This window comes from Haemorhous mexicanus, chromosome 4 (genome assembly GCF_027477595.1).
Source record: "Haemorhous mexicanus isolate bHaeMex1 chromosome 4, bHaeMex1.pri, whole genome shotgun sequence".
NCBI lineage: Eukaryota > Metazoa > Chordata > Aves > Passeriformes > Fringillidae > Haemorhous > Haemorhous mexicanus.
Window position 1 is genome coordinate 53271711 of NC_082344.1, and position 21424 is coordinate 53293134.

The 21424-nt window shown below is 34.6% G+C and overlaps 1 protein-coding gene across 6 annotated transcripts in view; it reads left to right on the top strand.

Moving 5' to 3' along the window:
- ATP8A1 (ATPase phospholipid transporting 8A1) overlaps positions 1 to 21424 on the top strand; it is a 101045-nt gene that overhangs the window by 15144 nt on the left and 64477 nt on the right. Inside the window, exons 6-15 of one of the 6 annotated variants that reach the window (XM_059844910.1) lie at positions 1914 to 1954; positions 2850 to 2923; positions 6991 to 7060; positions 7661 to 7788; positions 10980 to 11091; positions 11913 to 12078; positions 14285 to 14412; positions 17060 to 17137; positions 19541 to 19629; positions 20156 to 20200. In XM_059844910.1, coding sequence (XP_059700893.1) covers positions 1914 to 1954; positions 2850 to 2923; positions 6991 to 7060; positions 7661 to 7788; positions 10980 to 11091; positions 11913 to 12078; positions 14285 to 14412; positions 17060 to 17137; positions 19541 to 19629; positions 20156 to 20200 — 931 coding nt within the window. Of the gene's footprint in view, positions 1 to 1913; positions 1955 to 2849; positions 2924 to 5487; positions 5562 to 6990; positions 7061 to 7660; positions 7789 to 10979; positions 11092 to 11912; positions 12079 to 14284; positions 14413 to 17059; positions 17138 to 19540; positions 19630 to 20155; positions 20201 to 21424 lie in introns of those variants that run through there. The other 5 variants (XM_059844909.1, XM_059844911.1, XM_059844914.1 and 2 more) reach the window with 5 other exon arrangements.

Consider the following 21424-nt stretch of genomic DNA (forward strand, 5'->3'; position numbering starts at 1 on the left):
TCGTTGTTAGAGCTGAAAAGTGGGAGATACAAATGAGAAAGGCTGCAGAAAACTTTATGGTGCATGTTGTCTAACCATTATATAAAAGTTGCATAACATCACTTATTTTTTTGTTCTCATAAGAAGATGGATTTAACTGAATGTTAGTGTGTGTTAATTGTCCTTAAAAGCTTACCAGATCAAGCTAGGGTTACAGTATTCTTGAGATTTCAGGTGGCTCAGCATGTTTTCATGAGTCTGACTCATCTGGTTTTGAGCTGATTTTAACCAGTTAAACCAGCAAGAAACAAATCCAGAAAGAAAAAATGATAGTGTCCTACAGACACAAATGGAGTGGATTAAACTGGCTCAGTAAAGGGCCCAGCAGACCCTGGAGGCAGCAAGCACAAAGCAGTGAGGGCATGCACCTTGGCATAGGGTGACAGCAGGACAGGACATTCCCTCTGCAGCCAGAAGCCCCTTCTTACAAAGCCCCTGGCCACATCTGGTGGCATACTTATATTTCAGACCTGCAGAGCTCCAGTAGCAGTTATTATACTGTAACTGTTTGTGAAGTGTAGTTGTCTGGACTGCTGCAAGGTATATTTTTAATTCTTGTCATTTCTTTCATCTGATTGGTGCCGTGGCCCCATCAGTATTGCTGTATTATAAGCTGTGTTGCTGACACAAGGGCATGGAAATAGGTAGTTGGCAGCACAATTATCAAATGTCTTGGGTTCCTTAGGACAGTGTTACAATCAGTCACCATGCTGAATCTGTAATTTTACCAGCAGAGGGAAATGGTTTGTCAAAATAGATTTTGTGTAATGATCAGCTGGTTGGTGAGGCAGTCATTAAAATGTCTTGCTTGCTGTCAGAAAGGGAGTCTGCCCCATCTACCATTGCCCTGAGCATATCAACACTAATAAATTTGGGGAAAGGAAGGGGAAGACTTACTAAGCAAGTTAAGTAATGGTTGCAAATATCATTGAGATACACAAGAAGAGGAGTCAGTCAGGACATAACCTCCAAGAAGACTTAAATGTAAAGGCCATGTGTAGTCCCAGATTTTGATCCACTTTTTTGAAGTCAGCGTGCTCTTGTGTAAGAATTTGGTCCTGATTGGGAACTGAAGCTTCCTGATGGTTTGAAACCTAGAAAACACAGTGAAAGGGGGCAATCTCTTAAAAGTTATCTGAGTATTGATACATGGCAACGTTTCTTTTTTTTTTTTTTTTTTTTTGCACATCCTTCTTCAGTAACTGGGGCTAAAAAGCCATTACCTTTATTATTCTCTGAAAATATAATCTTTGCAAGTAACTGGCAACAAAGCATGGTTTTTGTATCATAGTAGTAACACGTAAAACTAGAGTAGTGGAATGTGGTTGCAATATTAATTGTTACTACCAGGGAAAAACTATACTAAATACTGCTCTAAATAGCATGGGGTATTTTCAGGATATTTGTGGAGGAGGTGACTGTACTGATCCTTAAGTTCTCTAATATGGCAATAACAACAGAAGAGATAAACTATAGTAAGCTTCCTGGCACTTTTGATGAATATTGAATATTTTCCTCTCACCACCCCCAATAATTTCAAAACTTTTTAACTTCTGAACTTTTTATTCCAATTACTGATTTATTTTGGAAAACACATTATCATAAAATCTATATCAGATTTATTTGATTCTCAAGCCCTGTAAAATGTTCTCATTGACTTTGTAATAAGATTCAATGGCACAAAAACTATTATCAAGAATATGTGTTAAATATTTGAAATGCTTGATCTGAATTCATAGAAACAAGGCATGCTCTAAAATATTGTGTAAATGAGATGTGTCTATATGGTTTTTCATAAGAAATCTAGCACATACCTGTGTACTGCAGTTACATTGTACAACTGGAAAAGTCCTTATTTTTTCCTTTTCTTTTAGTACTACGAAATGGTGCATGGGAGATTGTCCACTGGGAAAAGGTGTGTGTCTTTATTGGTCACTTTTAGAGCATAATACACATTTAATATTTGTTTTATTTCTCCATGTAATTTTTAATGATAAAAAATAACTGGTATTATGGGAAATGTATAATCTCTTGTATTTTTTTTTTCTTGGTTGATATTTGTCTCTCAAAATGTACTTTAAAGCCAAGTCAGTTTTGGTGGCATGAGTTCAAGCTGGTCAAGGTCAGTGGAAATAAGCTGAATAATATGATGGCTGTGGCAGAATGACTCACTTCCTTAGTATAATGTGGTTTGCCAAGGCAGAAACTTCTTTATGGAAACTTGTTACTTCCTGTATTTGTTGAACTCCATCACCTTAAATCATGAGAACTTTTAAAGGCGTATAAGCAGTGGTTAGGAAGGGACTCTTAAAGGTATCTTTCAAGAACTAAATGTTATGCTATCATCTAGTCACTTAGTTTTAATAGTTTCCGTACCTGAAAACTTGAAGAAAATTTGACGTACCATAATTTGGAGGCAAGGGTCAGATGAAATTGGCTTATGCCTTTGAAGAAGCAAGGATATAGTGTGATGCAACAAAACTGTGGTCTTAGGTGAGATTAATTTCTTCTTTAACTCAACTTCAATCTTTCAGTAAAGTATTTTACAAAACCAGCAAAATTAAAGAACTGCATAGAGAAGGCTATTACAGATTAGGCTTATTTAGCTAATTAGACTTCTTAAAGATTAGATTTCCAAAGAGTTGCAGTAACTTTTGACAGAACTCCGGCTGTACAATCTAACTTCTCTAAGTGTGTGAGTTTCTAACAGTCTTGCTAGCAAATTCAGCAGGTAAATATTTACTGTGCTTAAAACAAGGGTATAATACATTTTGTTTGAGACCATTAACCAATTCCCAGTTTTCTTTCAGGTAGATGTTGGAGATATAGTTATAATAAAAGGCAAAGAGTATATACCTGCTGACACTGTACTGCTCTCATCAAGGTAGAGATGCCCACTGATACTTATAGTGTAGAGGCTGGTTTCTCTACCCTGCACTTATTTATTTATTTGTGATTGCTCCAAGGAAATAAAGAATAAACAAAATTGCTGCTGTTCTGAAGTGTAGTCTTGTGTTCATTTGACAATTTATCATTTAAAGCAATGTTTGTTTTTTTTTAAACTGTGACAATTGCAGTTTTGAAATTACACTGGAATTCAGTTTACTCCTGAGAAAAATGTAGTATGTTAATTTTGTTATTGGATATAATACAAAAAAGGCTGGTTCTCTTTCTAAAAACTGGACCTCAACTGCCATATTTAGCCATGTTGGCTTTTTGATATGTACCCAACAAATTTCATCCCATAAGTAAGTCAAAATTGATGTATTGCAGGGAACAGAAATGGTTTCTAAATTATATAGTCTCCAGTTTGATAATTGAATCAGGGAAAAAAGTGAACATGAGAGGTGAATCATCAAATTAGTACTGTCTGAACACTCTATTATCTAATATATATATTATGAATAATTTCATCAGTTGGAAGCAAGACTTAATTTTTAGCATGTCATGCTGTGACCCTTTTTACATGGACAATCAGAGATTGTTTATCATCATTTCCTTGGACAGTTTTATTTAAGAATTCCACATCTTAAGTGGGAGATGCAGGTTTTTCAACATCTATTTGATCAGGTCAACAGACAACATATTGTAAGAATCCTTTCTAATGGATTTTACCTAAATGTGAATGTATTGTAATTTTTTTTTTTTTCTGGCACAAGCAGAAGTGTTATGTGTATGACAATGATTTAGGGATAAACCCTCTACAACCTCACTGAAGCTGAATTAATCTACTCATTCCTGCAATTAATAAAGTTAGGATTCTGTGCATTTCTGTTGACAGGCTGTGATATAGAGTAGTATCGTTTCTCTGTCTTCCATTATATTTCAAAATTAAGTGCAGCTATTTCTAAAACACTTCTAATAAATCATTATCATGTGGAAAGTAGTTCCCAGAAAATACTGTAAATTTCCCTCAGTCTGTCGTCAGTGAAAGTGTTATTCATAACTTAGCTTGTGTGGAGTGTCCTCTGTAAACCTTTTACTTTGGTACATTGAGAATCATTTACAGATTGTCCACCAAGATCTTTGCTTCTCCAGCAAGAACTTTGTAGGCAATACACCAAGCAGCAAGGACACTTTTTCTATTGGCCTGATAATAGCTTCTGTCATGCTAACCACAGTGTCTTGCAGTGGAAGAGATTACATCCTCTCAGAGGAGCCTCTTCATAATCTTCCTGAGTAATCCCCTAAATTTGAGTCTATTCTGAGATGTCTTCAGAGTTTTGCCCTTTCAGATTTGGAGGGCATTGCATCACAGTTGTGGTTTACACACAGGAAAATACCAACTGCCTGAAAAGCCTACTTTGCAGTCCTTGTACCCCTAAAGGAATCTTGTATCATGAGTTGACAGTGAAAATAACAGTTAGCTGCTACTGGACTTGGTCAGAACTGTTTCCACTTTGTTTAACCCCTCTTCAGTGCTCTTATTAGAACACACTGTGTGTGACCCACTATGTGTGTCCAACTATTACTCACATTGAATTTTCCTGTCAGCTTTTCGTCTAAGATCCAGTTTGCAGTGGGGACTCTTTGAATCACAATTGCTTTTCTAGGCCCAGTTCAGGCATTTCTTCCAGCTAAAACATTTTCCCTGGTTAAATTACTAGGATCCTGTTCCAGCCTTGCTTCCAGGAGAGAGCCCTGTACTAGTACATGACCTCTAATTCTGCCTGCATACTGGCACATGCTCCCCTCCATCTCTCATCTCCATGTGGCCATGTTTCTTCTGGAAGACTCTCATTAATTTTGCTTTCAGGTCTTTATTGATGCCCAGCTACATTTTAGGTTCCAAAAGCAATGTGAGTCTGTGGGCCTGGTTTTAATTCAAACTAATAATACTGGATTTTTTTTACTAGCAATAGCAGTTTCTGGAGAAAAAGAGGATCTTGATTATTTTACAAAACTGTAATCTCTTATAGTGAAGGACATAAACCTCTGAGATTTAAATCTGTATGGTTCTTGCTAGTTCAGTGTACACTGAAATTTGCAAAACTGGAAAAAAATACAAAATAATTTTCAGCATGTCTGCATAGAAAAGGTACTTGTTACCTGGCTCTTCAGAAAAGCTTTTGAAAAATTGGTTGTTGTGGCGTTTATTTTTTAATTGATGTATGGGGTGGCTGGAAACTTGATGAGTTGAGAAATAAGCATAACACTTTTTTATGTTTACATACGATGTCAATGTGTTCTGCAGCTTAAAGTTTGTGCCTTACAGTAAAATAAGCCACTTGAGTAAAAATGAAAGTGTTCTAGCTCTTTTCTTTCTGACCTGATTAAAATAGATTTTGAAAAACTTGTCATCAGACATTTTAATTAACATGTATTGTTTGAATAATAATTTCAAACTCTGTCTTTTTGTCTTTGTTCATTTGTTTTGTTTTGTTGTTGGTTTTTTTTTTCCCTGTCACTTATTTTTCTGTTCTAATCATTTCAAACTGGGATGTGTAGGTGGCAGTAGGGGAAGTAGTGAAAGTGACCAATGGGGAACATCTCCCAGCTGATCTCATCAGTCTGTCATCAAGGTTAGAATAAAGTAGTTGCACAGGATATGTGTATGTGGGTCCTCATATACCAAATAAAAATAACACTGCCATGTTGATAATCTTTGCTTTGCTATTCACCTTTCCCCAACAAAACCTACATACTTATAAAATTAGAAAGGGTTCTTTTATCAAATATAGATCATTAATAGATCATTAAAGTGAAAATACTCAATAACACTTCAAGAAGTTGAAATTGCTTCACTCCTCTTGGTTTTAACACCACCCCCATGAAATTTTATCAAACAAGTTGTCATTGAATAAACACAGTTAAACACCAGGTTAAATATATTTTTAAGAGGAATATACATGTTACCACTTGCTGTTTTCAGCAAAGAATATAGTTTAACATTGGTAGGACTGGTAGAGGACCCTCTGCACAAACTTGGATGTTGCACAATCTCTGCTGCATGTGGTGGCAAAAGCAGCATTGTTCTTGTGTATTGTGACAAACTGCATGTTTCTTAGACATGTCAGCTTTATGCTATTGTCTGCACTCTTACCACCGTTTGTTTTTTCCCTAAACAATCAATGGGCCTGCCTTGATCTAACAGTAACTTACTTTGGAGGTCACTGTAATCTGCTACAGTTCTTGCAATTAAGCATGTGTCTCACTTGAAATGCCTTTGCTGCCTTAGTTTGTTTTAAAAGTGCTTTACAAAAATACTGTTTGGTTTTTATTGTTAACTAATAAAAATACAAGGATTTTGAAAATGTCTTTCACAGGTGGGTCCATCCAAGCAGGCTAAATAAAAGTTATTTATATTTTTAGAGAAGTTCGCCAAGAATAAAACAGTAGCCTGAATGTACCTTATTATAATTTTTCACATTTTAATGCTTGTACTTGACAAAATTGTGTTAAAGTAACCTACTTAACATTATTCTGCAAATAATTTAAGTAACTTATCTGTAGCCATTTTTTCATTAATAAAATTTTTAAAATAATTGTTGCTCGAATTTCATGCAAGAATGAAGGAAAACACTAGAAGCATTAAAGTGGTGTAGAGAGTAAACCTTTTTTCTTTTGTGTTACAGGGTTTTTATGACTTAATTGATCCTTTTCAGAATCAAAACTTTCTGTCTTGTTTCTGTCTTAAACTCCTTCTACCTGCTCTAGTAAGCACTACACATGCACTGCACTGTGCCTATGTTATAATCTCATGTGTAAAGATAGAACAATTTGGCTATGTACTGTGATTTTATCAATGTTTCCTTTAAGAAAATGGGCTTTGGCAAACTTCTCTGAAAATGTAAAGTACTGTTAGTTTTTATAGATTTGGCTGTAAATTATTCTGGTTTTGAAGATTTGATAAGACAAACCTGTTTGCATAAATAAGTATTACAAGATTACAGGAAGTTTATGGATTCTGCAGTTATAATTTTGAATTCAGGACTTTTTTTCTCTTCATAGTGAACCACAAGCCATGTGCTACATTGAAACATCTAATTTAGATGGTGAGACAAACTTAAAAATTCGACAGGTAGGAATTTCATTTTTTGGAATATTGCTAATATTATTTTTTCTATTAATGCTTATAAAAACGTGTTATTACATTGATGGATGTTCTAGAAGACTGAATTTTTAGTGATTTGAATAAAAAGCTGTGGATTATTGGCATCATAAAAGTGGAGGAGTGAGTGCTTACTCCAAAGTCATTCTTTGTGCTTTGTTTCAGGGTTTTTCTTCAGGAGAATAGGTAGAAACATAAGTGGTTTGGGTATTGGCTTTGTTTCTAGAGAACAGATGATGGGGCAGAAGCCCTGCAGAAAGCAGCTGATGGGGCCAGTATTGTCCTTCAGGGACATGTAGGGAATAGCAGATTTTGACTGAGTGCGCTGTCGCTATGCAGGGACATTCTTGCTGAGCTCTGTGATGGATTATGACCCTGTCTTGGCCATGGTATTTTCAGATGCCAAGGTGACTTTTTCACTGTAGCACCCAATTTCAACAGCAAAGTGTAGCTGGTCTGTTTTGCTCCCATAGAGATGATTGTTTTCTGGTCTTGCTATTAGGTTTATATGTAAGTTTGTTATTGAATAGTGTTTTTTTTAATGTCATAACAAATGAATTTTGTTTACAGGGTTTGCCACTAACATCAGACATCAAGGACACAGAAAGCTTGATGCAACTCTCTGGCAGAATTGAGTGTGAGAGCCCAAACCGACATCTCTATGACTTTGTTGGAAACATCAGACTGGATGGGCATGGGTATGTAAATACCAGAAAGAAGACCTTGGGAGATTCAGTCCATACAGTAGACAGCTATGTGTTAAACTACTGAAATAAAAATATGAATAGTAAATCTTCTTTTATGTATTGTCTGCTAGACTTTACTCTTTTGAAAAACTAGAAGCATAGAAACTTACTTCTAATGTCTACAACTTGAGGTGTTTAACTAGTTGTCCTTCAGAAAGCATTGTTTTAATAATAGGAGAGACTGCTAATGAAATTTTGACAGTTCTGGAATATGCACCTAGTAACTCACTTCTTAGGGATGTCATTTGTTACAGAAGCTGAATAGAAATAATTTCTTGTCTTCTTTATTTTTTTAATTGTTCTTTTCTTCTGTTTGTCGAAGTGTGGAGTGGAACGGAGACTATTGCTATATACCTCAAATTCTTCTAATCTGGTAGCTGAAAAGTGTTTAATACCTTAGTTTTATGAAAGTTTGTTCCTTTAAAAATAGAAAATGTGCACTTACAACACACATGCTTGTACAACTGCTTAAAAAATTCTTAAAATACTGAAATGCTCACCAAATACTGATAGTCAGGGTCCTCTGTGAATTCACAGAAGATTAATTGCTAGATCCAAAATAGCTGGATCCTTCATTCCCAAAGATTTACAGTATTTCTTATTTATTTCGTAGGTATTTATTTCTCCATATCCAATGTTGTCCATGTTTGTGGTTTAGACTGATACATACAGTACTAATTACTAAATACCTCTTTTTTTTTTCCACTTCATATTCCGTTTTTTATTTACTGATTTCTTACAGATGCATTCAGGGATTTTTCACTCTCAAGAGTGTGGATCTATTACAATTCCACTGTACTTGTCATTAAGACTAGAAAAACATTTATCTGTAATTCTTCTCTGAAGGTAATAGTTACAGCAGATCCACACATTCATTCTTCCTCCATGGCTAGAAGGAAAAACATACTTTCCTTTTTAATCTAATAATTTAATTTTTAAAATTTTATTTAAAAATAAATATTGTATGTGCTGATGGCTGTTATGCCTCAAGCATGTGTAAGAGGCTGCCATCTGCTGGTCAAGAAATTTTTCATTTGAGAACTTACGTTTTGGAGTATTTTGCCTATAGTTCTGTGCAGTAAGATAGTTCCAAAAGTGTGACTCTAATATAATATTTACCTTCAGTGAAGAAGAATTACAGGTAAGTAACTCTTTTTGCATCTTGGCCTTACTTCAACATGAAAAATCAGGGATCTGGGTTTTTTTCTGCCCATTATAGAGGGAGTGCAAATTCATCTAAATGATATTTATTTGTCCAGATCTTTAGACCTTCCTACCACATTATGTAGGTCCAGCAGTTGTGATTTACACTTTATTCATTACCATCTTAACATATTTGCAAAAACAATAGCGTTAGAGGATACTGAAAATGTGTCTCCCTCTTCTTTCACTTAAATCTAAGTCACTGGAGTGCCATAAATGTTTTATCTTGTTGACCTTTTCAGTCTTTTCTTTTGCCCTTCATGGGAGAGGAACTCAAAAAAAAAAAAGTTTTCTTTTTTTTCTTTTGGATATCCAGTATTCAAGGAGACAGAACACTATTACAGGTGTTTTGCCTTTTGACTAAATCTGTGAACTATAAGAGGCAAATGTTTTCTGGCTGTCCTCGCCTTTGAGTGAACTAACCCTTATCCCCAAAGTGTGCAGCTCTTTATTATAAGTATACAAAAGCATATCAGTTTGGTTTTAGTCCATGAAGACAATTAGCTAGAGAAAAGAGAAAAGTTCTGTAACCTGGTTTATATGAACCTATGACTAGACAGTGGCTTGGTGAGTGGTGAGGGAATTGTGCAAAACAAGGTCAAATTCTGGTTATCCAGGCCTAAAGTATATGTTTTCCCGAATACATTCTTAAAATTTTGGATAAGAGTGAAGTATACTTGTAAACAGAACAATTTGTTGTGTAAGTTTTCACATGTGTCTCAGAAGTTACTAGCTCCTAATATACCCTCTGCCAGGAAAGCATTCTAAAAGCAGCTTCTCCCACTGAGAACATCCTTTACTGAATCCAACCCAGGCATGTTGGTGACAGTCAGTAGTTATGTGAAATGCAAGAGAAATGAGATGTATTGAATCAGTTTTAAGAAGGCTGAGGCTGGGAAATAAGACACTTGAGACCTCTGTCAAACCTTCACTTTATTAGAGCCGAGCGTGATCACAATGTTGAGTATTTGTCGCATGACACCTGACAGATCTGGGCTTTCCATACCCTGACTATACTCTTTGAGCTACCCAAAATGTTACTAATATAATGACTTTTTCAGATGCTTTATATTTTATATATCAGAGATACAGCTGCTGTCCTTAATCAGTTAATTTGTGATCTTAATAATGCATTGCTTTCAAACAAGTAGAGATAGTAGTTTTAGGTAAGAATTTCAAACACTAGAGCTCTTTTGACAGGTGTGAACTGCCAGCTGGTATTTATAGAAAGAAAAGTACCAAATCAGGGCATGTTTATCCGTGGAAAAGAGTAATAATTATCTAAAATTTTTGTATTTTAAGAAAAACTTGACATACATTATACGTATAAAGACAGTGTCTGAATTTAAGACAATTAAGTGTTTCCTATGTCTTTTGAGGGTGTGTTGCTCCTGAATTATACATCGTTTTAAAAGAATAACAGAAAAAAATATACCTAATTTTGCAGTTTAAAGAAGGCACATGAAATATTATTGTGAATGTTAAGTGAATGTGTTCATAAAGGATGATTATTTCATTAAAAAAGTAGGCTAAGTTAAGAGTTCACAATATTATTTCATTTGAAAATTGCTTTAAAAATCAATTTTGTAAGAGATCATTTAAGAGAAAAATTGATAATCATAAATCACAGGAGAATTAGATATTTTTACTTTCAGTATGCTTGGTTAGTAGTACCGTATCAAAATTATTAGTCCATAATAAAAATTAGATGGTAAGTAATATTTTTGTAACCTTAGATTTTTGGCCTGGTTCTTTATCTCTCAAGCTTTCTCTGTCAAAACTCCCAAAAAATTTAATGTGAAAATTAGGTTCCTAACCTGTTTACAATAATCATGTAAATTTTGATAAATTAGTTTTAGCAAATGTTGATTGCGTTTAATCATTGATATTCATTGATATTGACTGGTTTAGTGTTAAAATGTAAAACTTCTTACTTCTAGTACTGTTCCATTGGGATCTGATCAGATTCTTCTACGAGGAGCTCAGTTGAGAAATACTCAGTGGGTTCACGGGATAGTTGTCTATACTGGACATGACACAAAACTTATGCAGGTTTGTCCCTTGGATTTTGTCCAACCTGTTTCATTACTTTAATTTACCATTCCATGGTACAGAAACAAAGCTTGGTTCAATGCAGTACTAAAATGTCAGTAATAGAGCCTCTTTCATATCAATTAAAAGCAATAAAAATAAAGAAATTTCTTGTTATTTTAGTCACTTAGTCCCAAAGTAGTTTTTCCACTCGTAAGCATATTCATTGTTTTTATCTTGTAACTTGTGCTTTGACAACTCTTTATTAGCAAGTTCTGTTATCATAGTTTGTAATTTTTCTTTTTGATGGCTCCTAAAACTGTCCTGTTATGGGGCTTTCTTTCCAATACAAAGATAATCATTCTTGTCAGAAAACAAAATGAGGAGGGAAGAGACTGAAATTACTTTGCCTAATGTGTTTTGAAGTATCAGAATTGAGATGCACTTGATGAGAAAAAATAATTTCATATTGGTCATTCATGCATTATTTATTGCTTTTCTAATATGTAAAACAGTTACTTGAAAAAGTGTGTCTGTATTAGCAGCTGTCTTCTATTGCACTGACAAGGTGTATTCACATTCATTTTTAATGTTTACTGTTAACTATTGGCATTACCAGTGTTCTGTATGATTGTTTAAACTTCTTATGTCGCAATTCTAAAGCTCCCATTCATAGATTTATAAGCTGCTGGGTTTTGGGTTTTTTTAAGTAAAAGAGGGCATTTTTGGTGATGATGTATTTGGGAGAATATTTAGAAAAGGATACAGTAACACGTAATTTGAAAAGCAAGAACCATGTTACCTAATATGTAATAACCACTGTTGGTTCTTGTCTTTTGCAGAATTCAACAAGTCCACCTCTTAAAATGTCTAATGTGGAACGAATTACAAATATTCAGATTTTGATTTTGTTCTGCATCCTTATTGCCATGTCTTTGATCTGCTCTATTGGTTCAGCTATATGGAACCGAAGGCATACTGGAAGAGACTGGTATCTTGATCTAAACTGTAAGATCTAAAATATTATATTAATATTTTAGTAAGTGGTTGCCTTTCATATTTGGAAAGAAGGATAGTTACCTTCCCTTGAACAGTGTGGTTTTTTGGTCAATCTCTCTTCTTTGTTGGTTGACTAAAGTCATTAAGCTAGGTATATCACAGCAAGTATAAAATTTGCCTTGCTGTGCTATCTGAGCTCTTGCTAAATTCAGAAAGGGCGAGATGATTTGTTTGTCTCTAGTTTTTTCAGGCATTCCATCTCTGCAGCTCAGCAAGGTCTGCATCAGCATTCCACTGGCATAAACAGTCAGCTTCCTAGACATCAGTCTGAAACCTCTTTGAGGTGTTACTAATAGATTACATTTAAAGCTGCCGTGACTTCTCTGAATTTTTGTATTTGTCTTAGGAACTGATGCTGTGGCTTTATAATTTTTACAGGGCTTTAACTAATCAATGTTAGAACTTAATAGACTCCTCCTAAAGAAGATAAAAGAGACACCACAGGTCTTTTTTAACATATTACACTGGGCAGCTGTAGGTGGATGTAGGGCAGTGTGATGTTGCACAGGCCTTCACAGCAGCATACAACATACTGACAGAGTCTGACCCTCTGTGAGGAAACAGGATTTAAAAGAAGTCTTCATGAATATACTTTGCAGTCAATTATTCATGTTTTCAGAATTTCTTAGGGTCCTTTTTAATTAGGCAGAACCAGAACTAAAACAAAGCTCCTGAGTACAAGGCTTGTGAATGTAGTCAGCAAAGAGGGGGTTTTGGGAAGTTCTTAAAGAAAAATCTTGAAGTTCTGATTTGAAGGCACTCCTGAAGTTTCTGTGTCTGCATTTATGATGAACTTTGCTTCCCATCTTTTCGATGCTGAGAAAGAAACTTTATTATTTATTAATTAAGAAACTTAACTTTCATATTTTCCTAGTGAGATAAGAAAAAGTGAACTAGTTCATAGAATATTGACAGTTTTAGGTAATATCAAAGAAGGGCATTAGATGTGCTTCATCTTATGAAGCATATTTTTTTTTTCTTTTCTGAAAAATATAAAAGTTTTAAGAATATGGTGGCCTATATGTGGTTAGCACAGTAGTGAAGCAGTTCATTAGTTGTTATTCCTGAAAAAAGAAATATGAAATAGTGGCCACTGATATTTTGGTTTGTGTGTTCTAAACCAAGTATCCATGTTGGTTTATTTTCTGATGTATGTCCCATGATTAAATGAAATTGTTTTGGGTTTTGTAAGGTATGTCCTTTAAGGCTGTATTCAGTATATAGTTGTTCTGATACCAGGTATGTAAGAAGCATTATAATTTATGTGTAAATGCATTCTATCCCTCTTTCCTCTTAGTTATTTAATTTTTTAGTTCCCTGATCTTTTAGGCAAGTACATCATTTGCTGTTGGAATTGACATTAATGAAAGTCTCCAAAACCTTCTTACCTGGATTTTATAGTAACAAACAAATCTACATTGGACAGGCAGTGGAAACCTATCTGAGGCTGATTTTCTTTGAGATACCTTAAATACAGCTAGGCAGGCTCCATCTTTTACCCTTTTGCTGTACTGCACAGCAGACTTTCCCATTCTCATCCTCTCTGAGGTGCTACTGCTAGAGTTATTTTTAAAAGAAAAACTTAAAACTGTAAAGGAAAAAGGAGTATGAAACTACTTGTTTTATATGTTAATATTCACATTTCAAGTTGTTTAGAACTTTCATTAAACTCTCTAATTTCATATATTCCTTTCATGGGGTGTGAATTTACCTCTTTAAAAGCATTTTGCTCTGTTGAGGGAGACTATATGATTGTGTGAAGGTGGATGGAGAAAAAATTAATTCCACTGTATATTTCCCCTTTAAAAATATTAAACTATAATATTTTGAAATTAGAACTTGATTGCTTATATAGATATTCCCAGATTCCGATCTTAAAATGTAGAAAAAGAGGGAATGGCTGGTAAATTTGCTCTTCAGAAATTGGAAATGATTGCAAAGATTGATTGAATTTGAACTCCGCTATTATAACTGAGATCCTTAACTCTGAGGAAGGTCTTATCCATAGGCAAGTGGTACTGTAATTAATTCCAAAGATTCTTCTTAGAACACTTTAATAAAAATCAGCTGTTAATGCAATATTTTGAGTACAATACATATATATACTTCTAACTGCAGTCTCAAATATTTATTTGATTACTTTGTTTTTTGGCAGATGGTGGAGCAAGCAACTTTGGATTGAATTTCTTGACTTTCATAATTCTCTTCAATAATCTTATTCCAATCAGCTTGTTGGTTACACTTGAAGTCGTTAAATTTATCCAGGCATATTTCATAAATTGGGTAAATATTATTTTTATAATATTGATTTCTAAAATCAAGTGGTTCACAAGTAAGTGAAATGATGAATAGCTTGTCTATGTATACTTTTTTTTTCAGACTTTTTCTAAATTCTGTTTATTTATTATTAGTTGAGATAATATTATTTATAATAATAATAATTATTATCTCTCAGGAGATAATAAATTATTTCATTTAGTGTGCTTATAGCTGCACCAGATTGATTTTTGGAGCATGTTTGTTATGATCCACTCACTAATTGTAGAGGAGAAAAGTGAGCTTTCTGTGGATTGCAGATAGAAACTTTAGGTTCAAATATTTCCCAAAACATGGTTAAAGCCAAACAAGTTTAAGTGTTGATGCCAAAAAAATTGATAAATTAAATTTTTCTATTTCCTTCTTTCTAATTAGTAAATTAGAAAGAAGGAAATAGAAAAAGGGTGGGGGGAACAGGAGGAGTGAGAGAGACAGATTAAATAGGAATATATCACCCCTCTGTGGGTCCCAGCGACGTGTCATTGGTCCTCTCCATCTGGTCTTCTTGGTGGTGAGTGTCCCCCTCTGATAGGCATAGAATTCAATATTTTATTAACCAGCCTGGTTTGAGCCATGTGGGAATGTCCAGGGTGAGTTTGACACTGTCTCTGTGAGACTCTGGATTGGTTGCATCGTTTTTCATCACATGCAGTGCTCTGAGGCAGGGCCTCAGGAATGAGTCTGGGGAGCACTTTGGGGGTCTTTGATGATTGTGACACCCCCTGGGTTGCCACTCACATGAATGTCCTGTGGATGTGGCTTTCCTGAGGTGGTGGGGGGTTGTTTTACAGCTGAGCCAGTTTGTGGGACGGAGGATGGGTGTTCACTACCTCTGGCCAGAGGCTGCACCACACCCCCAAGGCTCTCCTCCTCCTCCACCCTGGGTGGGGAAGGAGTCTGTGCAAACTTGGCAGCCAGAGATAAGATTGGGAGCTGTGGCTTCCCCCAGCCCAAAGCTAGGGAGGGATGATTTTCAGGACAGCTGCTGGGCTTGGCCCTCCTGTGGATGCTCTCCCAGCCTTATCTGTTTTTTCAGAGACCTGAGATGATTGAACAAAAGTGTCCTTTTATCTTATCTCAAGTTCTCTTATGGGGCTTAACTCATAGTCCAAGGTTTCATTCAGGGGGCCCATTCAAGGTGGGCTTTGACGCTGCAGCTTTTCGCATCAATGTTTAAAGCCATGAACTATAACATTTCAGTCTCTTGACAGTGGTTTTCTGCTTTTTACTTTCTCATTATTGGTATTCAGGTATCAGTTTCATTCAGAATGATCAGAAGAATGTGTTTTGCAGTGCTGGGGAGTTTTGTCCAGTTTCATATTTTCTTTCCAGACTTTGGCATTTTGCTTTTTTTTTTTTTTGCTTTTTTTTTCTGAGCACAACCCTAGTTTAATGGAGTGGGGTTCATTGTACAAAGGCAGTGTCTGCTAGTATTATCCCTTATGAAATATATAAAAATCATTTTGAAATCCTTTCTTTTTTTTTTTTTCTTAATGAATTAGTGGGGAAAATTAAGGGTTTACTCTGAATATGGGTGAGCTGTTTTCCTTAAAGCCATGTAAACATGCCTTCAGTTTTTCCATTTTTTTCCAAATGTAAATTTATCATAGCATTCTGAACACTTTGATTTCTTGATCAAATGTGTGAAATAGATTTGTATATTTGAGATATGTTGTGGAGATATAGATAAGAATGCATGTGAAGTAGCAGGTGAATCATTTGCTTTATTTTAAAAGTTAAATACTTTTGTGAGCAGTCAACTGGTTTAGATTTCTTGAGAGTTTTTTTTGTGCTGTAAAGCAAACTTCACAAATTGGAGAATGCATTGAAATTCTTCCTTAATTTTCTTTATTTTAAAATAAATATTCAGCAAAGACCCATCTTGAATGCATAGATTGCCACTGTTTATACAAGAAATCAGAAAAGCAGTTTTAACTTCTCTTCCTGCCCCAATTCCTCATTATGAGGAATTAGCTGCCTTTAATTGATCCCAGTCTGGGACTCTGGACATTCATCTTAAGTAATTTTTCTCTATGTGTAGATTATATTTGTATGGAGAAGTCGGTAGTCTGCAATCTGTTACACTGCGTTGCCATGTTTGACAATGTTTAATCTTTTACTGTATTTAAAAACAAACTCTGATGTTTATTTAACAAGTAAGAGAAAAAGAACTCGCACCATATGAATTGTATCTTACATTTATTGTGTACTCTCAAATTTAACTTCATGTTTTTATCTCAAGATATATTTATCTTGCTATTTAAAAATGACTGGTTGTGCATACAGTAGAAGTAGGTAAGACTCACTTCTCCCTAAGAGTAATTTCTGCTTGTTGCTGATGTCATTTTAAATGTGTGGGTCAACAGTTTTTCAATACACTGTTCACTAGAAATAAACTGAGGAAAATCACCCATGAGAAAATCTTACTTCTTCTGGGGACTCTTGGAAGTGATCTGATAGTGTTTGTGGCTTCCCATGTTGAAATAATCTTAGGTAGATCTATTAATGTGTGGTCTTTTCTTCTACACTTAACTGTTTTATTTATGTGCTAGGCCTTTTGTGAGAAGTTCTGGAGGACTGATTTTTAAATATATGTACCTATTTTTATTTCTAGGACATAGACATGCACTATGAGCCTACGGACACGGCTGCAATGGCTCGTACTTCTAATCTCAATGAAGAACTTGGACAGGTAGATAAAAGAATTACTGATTCTAACTCTGTATTGAAATTATTCATGTGAGAATTTATTTTAAAAAAATGTACTCTTGCATTAGTATTTGTTTATTTCTATTCTCTTTGTTTTGTCAGATATTTTTAAACGTACTTTGCAGTATCAATGAATTAAAACCAGTATTACATGAACAATCTCTGTATCAATGTGCATGTGGTAATCACAGAAGATTGAAGAGCATCAATAAAGTTACAAAATCAAGGGAATTTTGAGCATTAAGGCTGTCTGTGGCATAAAATTTAGTCTCAGTATATAAATTTATGATAATGTGTGTCTTCAGTATGTCGTTTTTTTTTTCACATTCTCTGCATTCCTCAGAAGTGATGGCAAGTATCTTAGGGTTGAATTAGTTCTATACATGTCCTCTTTTCTTGCCACTAAAGTCTGGAAGCCATGAATGGAATGGGGCCTGAATTTGGAATTAAGCCCTGGAAATTTGGGCTTAATTCTTTGTGCTGTGGAGTTCTCTTTTAATACTGTAAAATCAGTTTGACTTCTCACTTGTTATATGTTATTCATAATTAGGAAGTATGACTTAGTACAAGTGTGCCTGGGGCAGAGGGTGTGCTTCTAGAAGAACTACACATGGTATTTGCTCTTTCAGACAGTTGTATTTGCAGTCTGGCTTTAAAAACATGCTGAACATTGTGGTACACTGGTGGTGAGCAGCTCTTGCTGTGGGAAATAAATTACATGCTCGTTTAACTGAATTGTATTATGAACACAAATATGCATATTCTTGTATTTCCTAACCTAGAAGTTCTCATAATTAATTGAGGTTTACTTTATTGCATGGGCATGTACAAATTGTCTTTAGCTTTCCAAAACCAATAGTTCAGATTTAGCCATATAATAAAGCAGTCCTAGAGACTAATATGTGCCTTTTGGAAAAGGTACTTGAAGGTTAACATGTTCTATGACTGGTCTACATAGAGGAGTACGAGCCTTTGCCTCTTGGGTTTAATATGTATGTGCAGAAAATTTTGTTATTTTCCTGGCTTTGAAGGGGAGTACAAGCTCCTCTAGTGGGGAAGAGTCTTTGTTGAATCTTAGCTTTCCTTCTGTTTGATTTTACACTGTCTGTTTTTTCCATCTCTGCAGCTATTTTGTTATTCACATTCCGAGACGCATTCTTTCCTTTTGACTTCAGTAGTTTTTGTCTTCATTTCTTAGGATTCTCATCAAATTCTCCTTCACCATCAAGAGCTAGTCAGGCTTCTTGGGATCTCCACTTTCATTTTTTCAACAGATTTTTAATTTAAGCAGATTTTTGTACAGGGACCAAAGGACTCTACTAAAAAGAGCAGGTTTCTTCTTTGAAGTACATGAGGGTGGCACATGTAATGAAAAGATTTCCCCCAAGAGATCTTCAGGTTTTAAGAAAGGCAAAACTTTGGTGTTGGGAAAAAAGGTTGACTTTTTTTAGCTGCAATTCCCACTTTCCCATTGTGCCCACACACACACAAAAAAAAAATACAATTTGCAGCATAAAACTGACACAGAAAGATTCCATATTACTGCTGATGTTACTAAGGCATAGTTCCTCCGAAACATTTTTACTAATACATAGCTTTATTAGTCCTAGGTATAATGTAGTTAATTCCTAATTAAAAATCCTTGGATTTTTTTTTTAATTAGAAGTAAATTTTAATGAATTGAAGTTTATCTGTGACTCATAGAACTTTTGGTTCATCACAGATGACCTAATTTCTTCATATATTAACTTTTTTCATAATATTAAGTTTAAACAAAACTTAAAAATATCACAGGTTCATGTATTTCAGCTTTGAATTTTAAAATGTTCTACCTAGTAGTTTTTGTAACAGAAAGGTTTATAATGCCAGGGGAATAGAAGATGTAGAATAAGTAGAAAGGAATGTATTTCTCCTTTTCCTGTAATTTGGCATTTCTGAACTCTTGTGTTTTTACTAACATTTTGGCTTTAAGAAGATATTTCTATGTCAAAAAGATCAGTTTGTAAATGCATATAGATACTTTTTTTAGCATATTGCTTTCTGTCCAGTGTTTAATGTTTTACTGGCAAATATTCATTGGTCTTCACACGATTCTTGCACTTCAACAAAATGTAGAATTAATGTAGAGGGATGGTTAATTACACCACTGTGCACTGAAGAAAGCTTAAGTTTCCTGACATCTCAGTTGATTGATTCCTTTGGAAATGGGTATGAAGGCTGTGTATCTGCCATGTTTATGTATTGACTTTGTTGTTGGCTTTTTTATATAAACTGTGAAAATTGCAGAGCAGGTAAAAATATTTCATATGTTGATAGTCATGTGTTGTACTAGATATGTCACGAACTGCTGAATGTTGATGTATAATGGATTTTATCATTCATTTAGGTCAAATACATATTTTCTGACAAAACCGGTACCCTGACATGCAACGTCATGCAATTTAAGAAGTGTACCGTAGCAGGAATTGCATATGGGTAGGTATTTCTATATATTTCTTCATCTGTGTGCCTCTGCCTGTCCATATGTACTCATGCATTAATACTGTAGCTAAAATGACTTTACACCTGAAAATATCTACAACTCAGTCAGCTTTTTGTGACTATAAAATATTACTTAGAAGAGACAGGATCACTTCTGTCACGACATCTTTTTTTTGCAAAGAGGAACAAAAATAAAGTTGAGATACCACAGGCCTTCTGCTGTAAGGCAACTTCAGTATGCATGGTTTTGCCATCATTTACCCTGTTTAATGTTGTTACAAAAAAAAGCCTGAAGGAGACTTGCAAAAACTTGATTTGTTATAGTTTACAGTCTCAATAGAAAGACCGTATTTTTGCAATTATCATTGCAGTCTAGGCTCTAGCAAAATAGTTGCAAAGCAGGGTTTTCTGATAATTTTGTTTTATTAACTAACTACTTTTATAACACGTGATCCAATTTTTTAGCATTTGTGATTCTTTCTCCTCTCCCTGTTCTATTTTTCCCTTGCTTCTTGTGCAGCCATTGCCCCGAGCCTGAGGATTATAGTGTTCCTTCAGATGATTGGTAAGCTCTAAAAATCATTTAGCTTCTGCTGTTTCTTGAAGATTCAGGTTTAAAAATACTGAGCAATGTATTTAGAGATGGAGCTAAATGTGAGATAGGTTACTGCTCAGAAGTTAATTCAGTGTTGAATTCAGGCAGACTGACCATCTTACACAAAGTTGTGCCATCCAGATTCTATGGCATTAGGTTTCATACTCTGGAATAGAATCTCTAAGTGGGTCCCTGAAATATAGTGCAGTCATTATACTGACAGTCCTGGTGCAATTCAAAACTACTAATTGGAGAGAAAGTTTTGTATTTTATTATATATCTGGTACTGTGGTAACTTTAATCACACTTTTCTACTGGTGGTCAGTAATATGTTAGTAATGATCAATAATGTGTTTTAAAAAAAATCCATATTTGAGAGTGACAAATATGTAATGTTATTGTAGCTATTTTACTTCCTCCAGATAGTTTTAGAATATTAGCACTACACAGTTCTTAACTGGAACTGAGGTTAGAGCACCCAAATACACTTGGGACTAGCATTAATGTCTTAACGGGGACTTCAGGAAATAAAAGTCCTGGCTTCCTTTCTGCAGTCATCTACATGAAACCTTCTGTTTTCATCATACTTTCTTACACTAAATATTTGCAATACCATTCAAAGTAAGCTCAGATACATCAGAGAAAGAAATGTCTTTTACAGTCTTTAAATGTCACACAAAATTGGAATGTGTTGTCATCTTTTGTTGAAAACATTTGAAGGAAAAAAAAACTTGACTAAATTAGAATTAATAATTCTTTGTTTAGATAGAAAAACAAAGCAAAGCCAGAAAAATTCCTCCTGCAACACATAAAATGTAGTACACATGCATACCCCAAAATCTTACCTGACCTTAATATCATTTGATGTAGAAAGAAGATGTTTCCTAAAGATGAATAAGTTTGCTTAACTGCATACATGTAATTTCATTAAAACAATGCAGTGCTTACATGAAATGAGGCATGCTTGCTTCTAAGCCATTAATGAAAAAAGACTGGTTTTGAATAAATATTTATTCACATAAATATCTCTATGAACACATCTGAAATGGATAAACTGATATCTGAACACTTTAAAACTGTTGAAACTGTTCTGAACTGATATCTGAAGTTTAAAAAAAAAACCAACCCAAACTTTATAGGCAAAGAATATATTAGAAATACTTATAAAATATGATACTTGAAATTTCTTGGTGT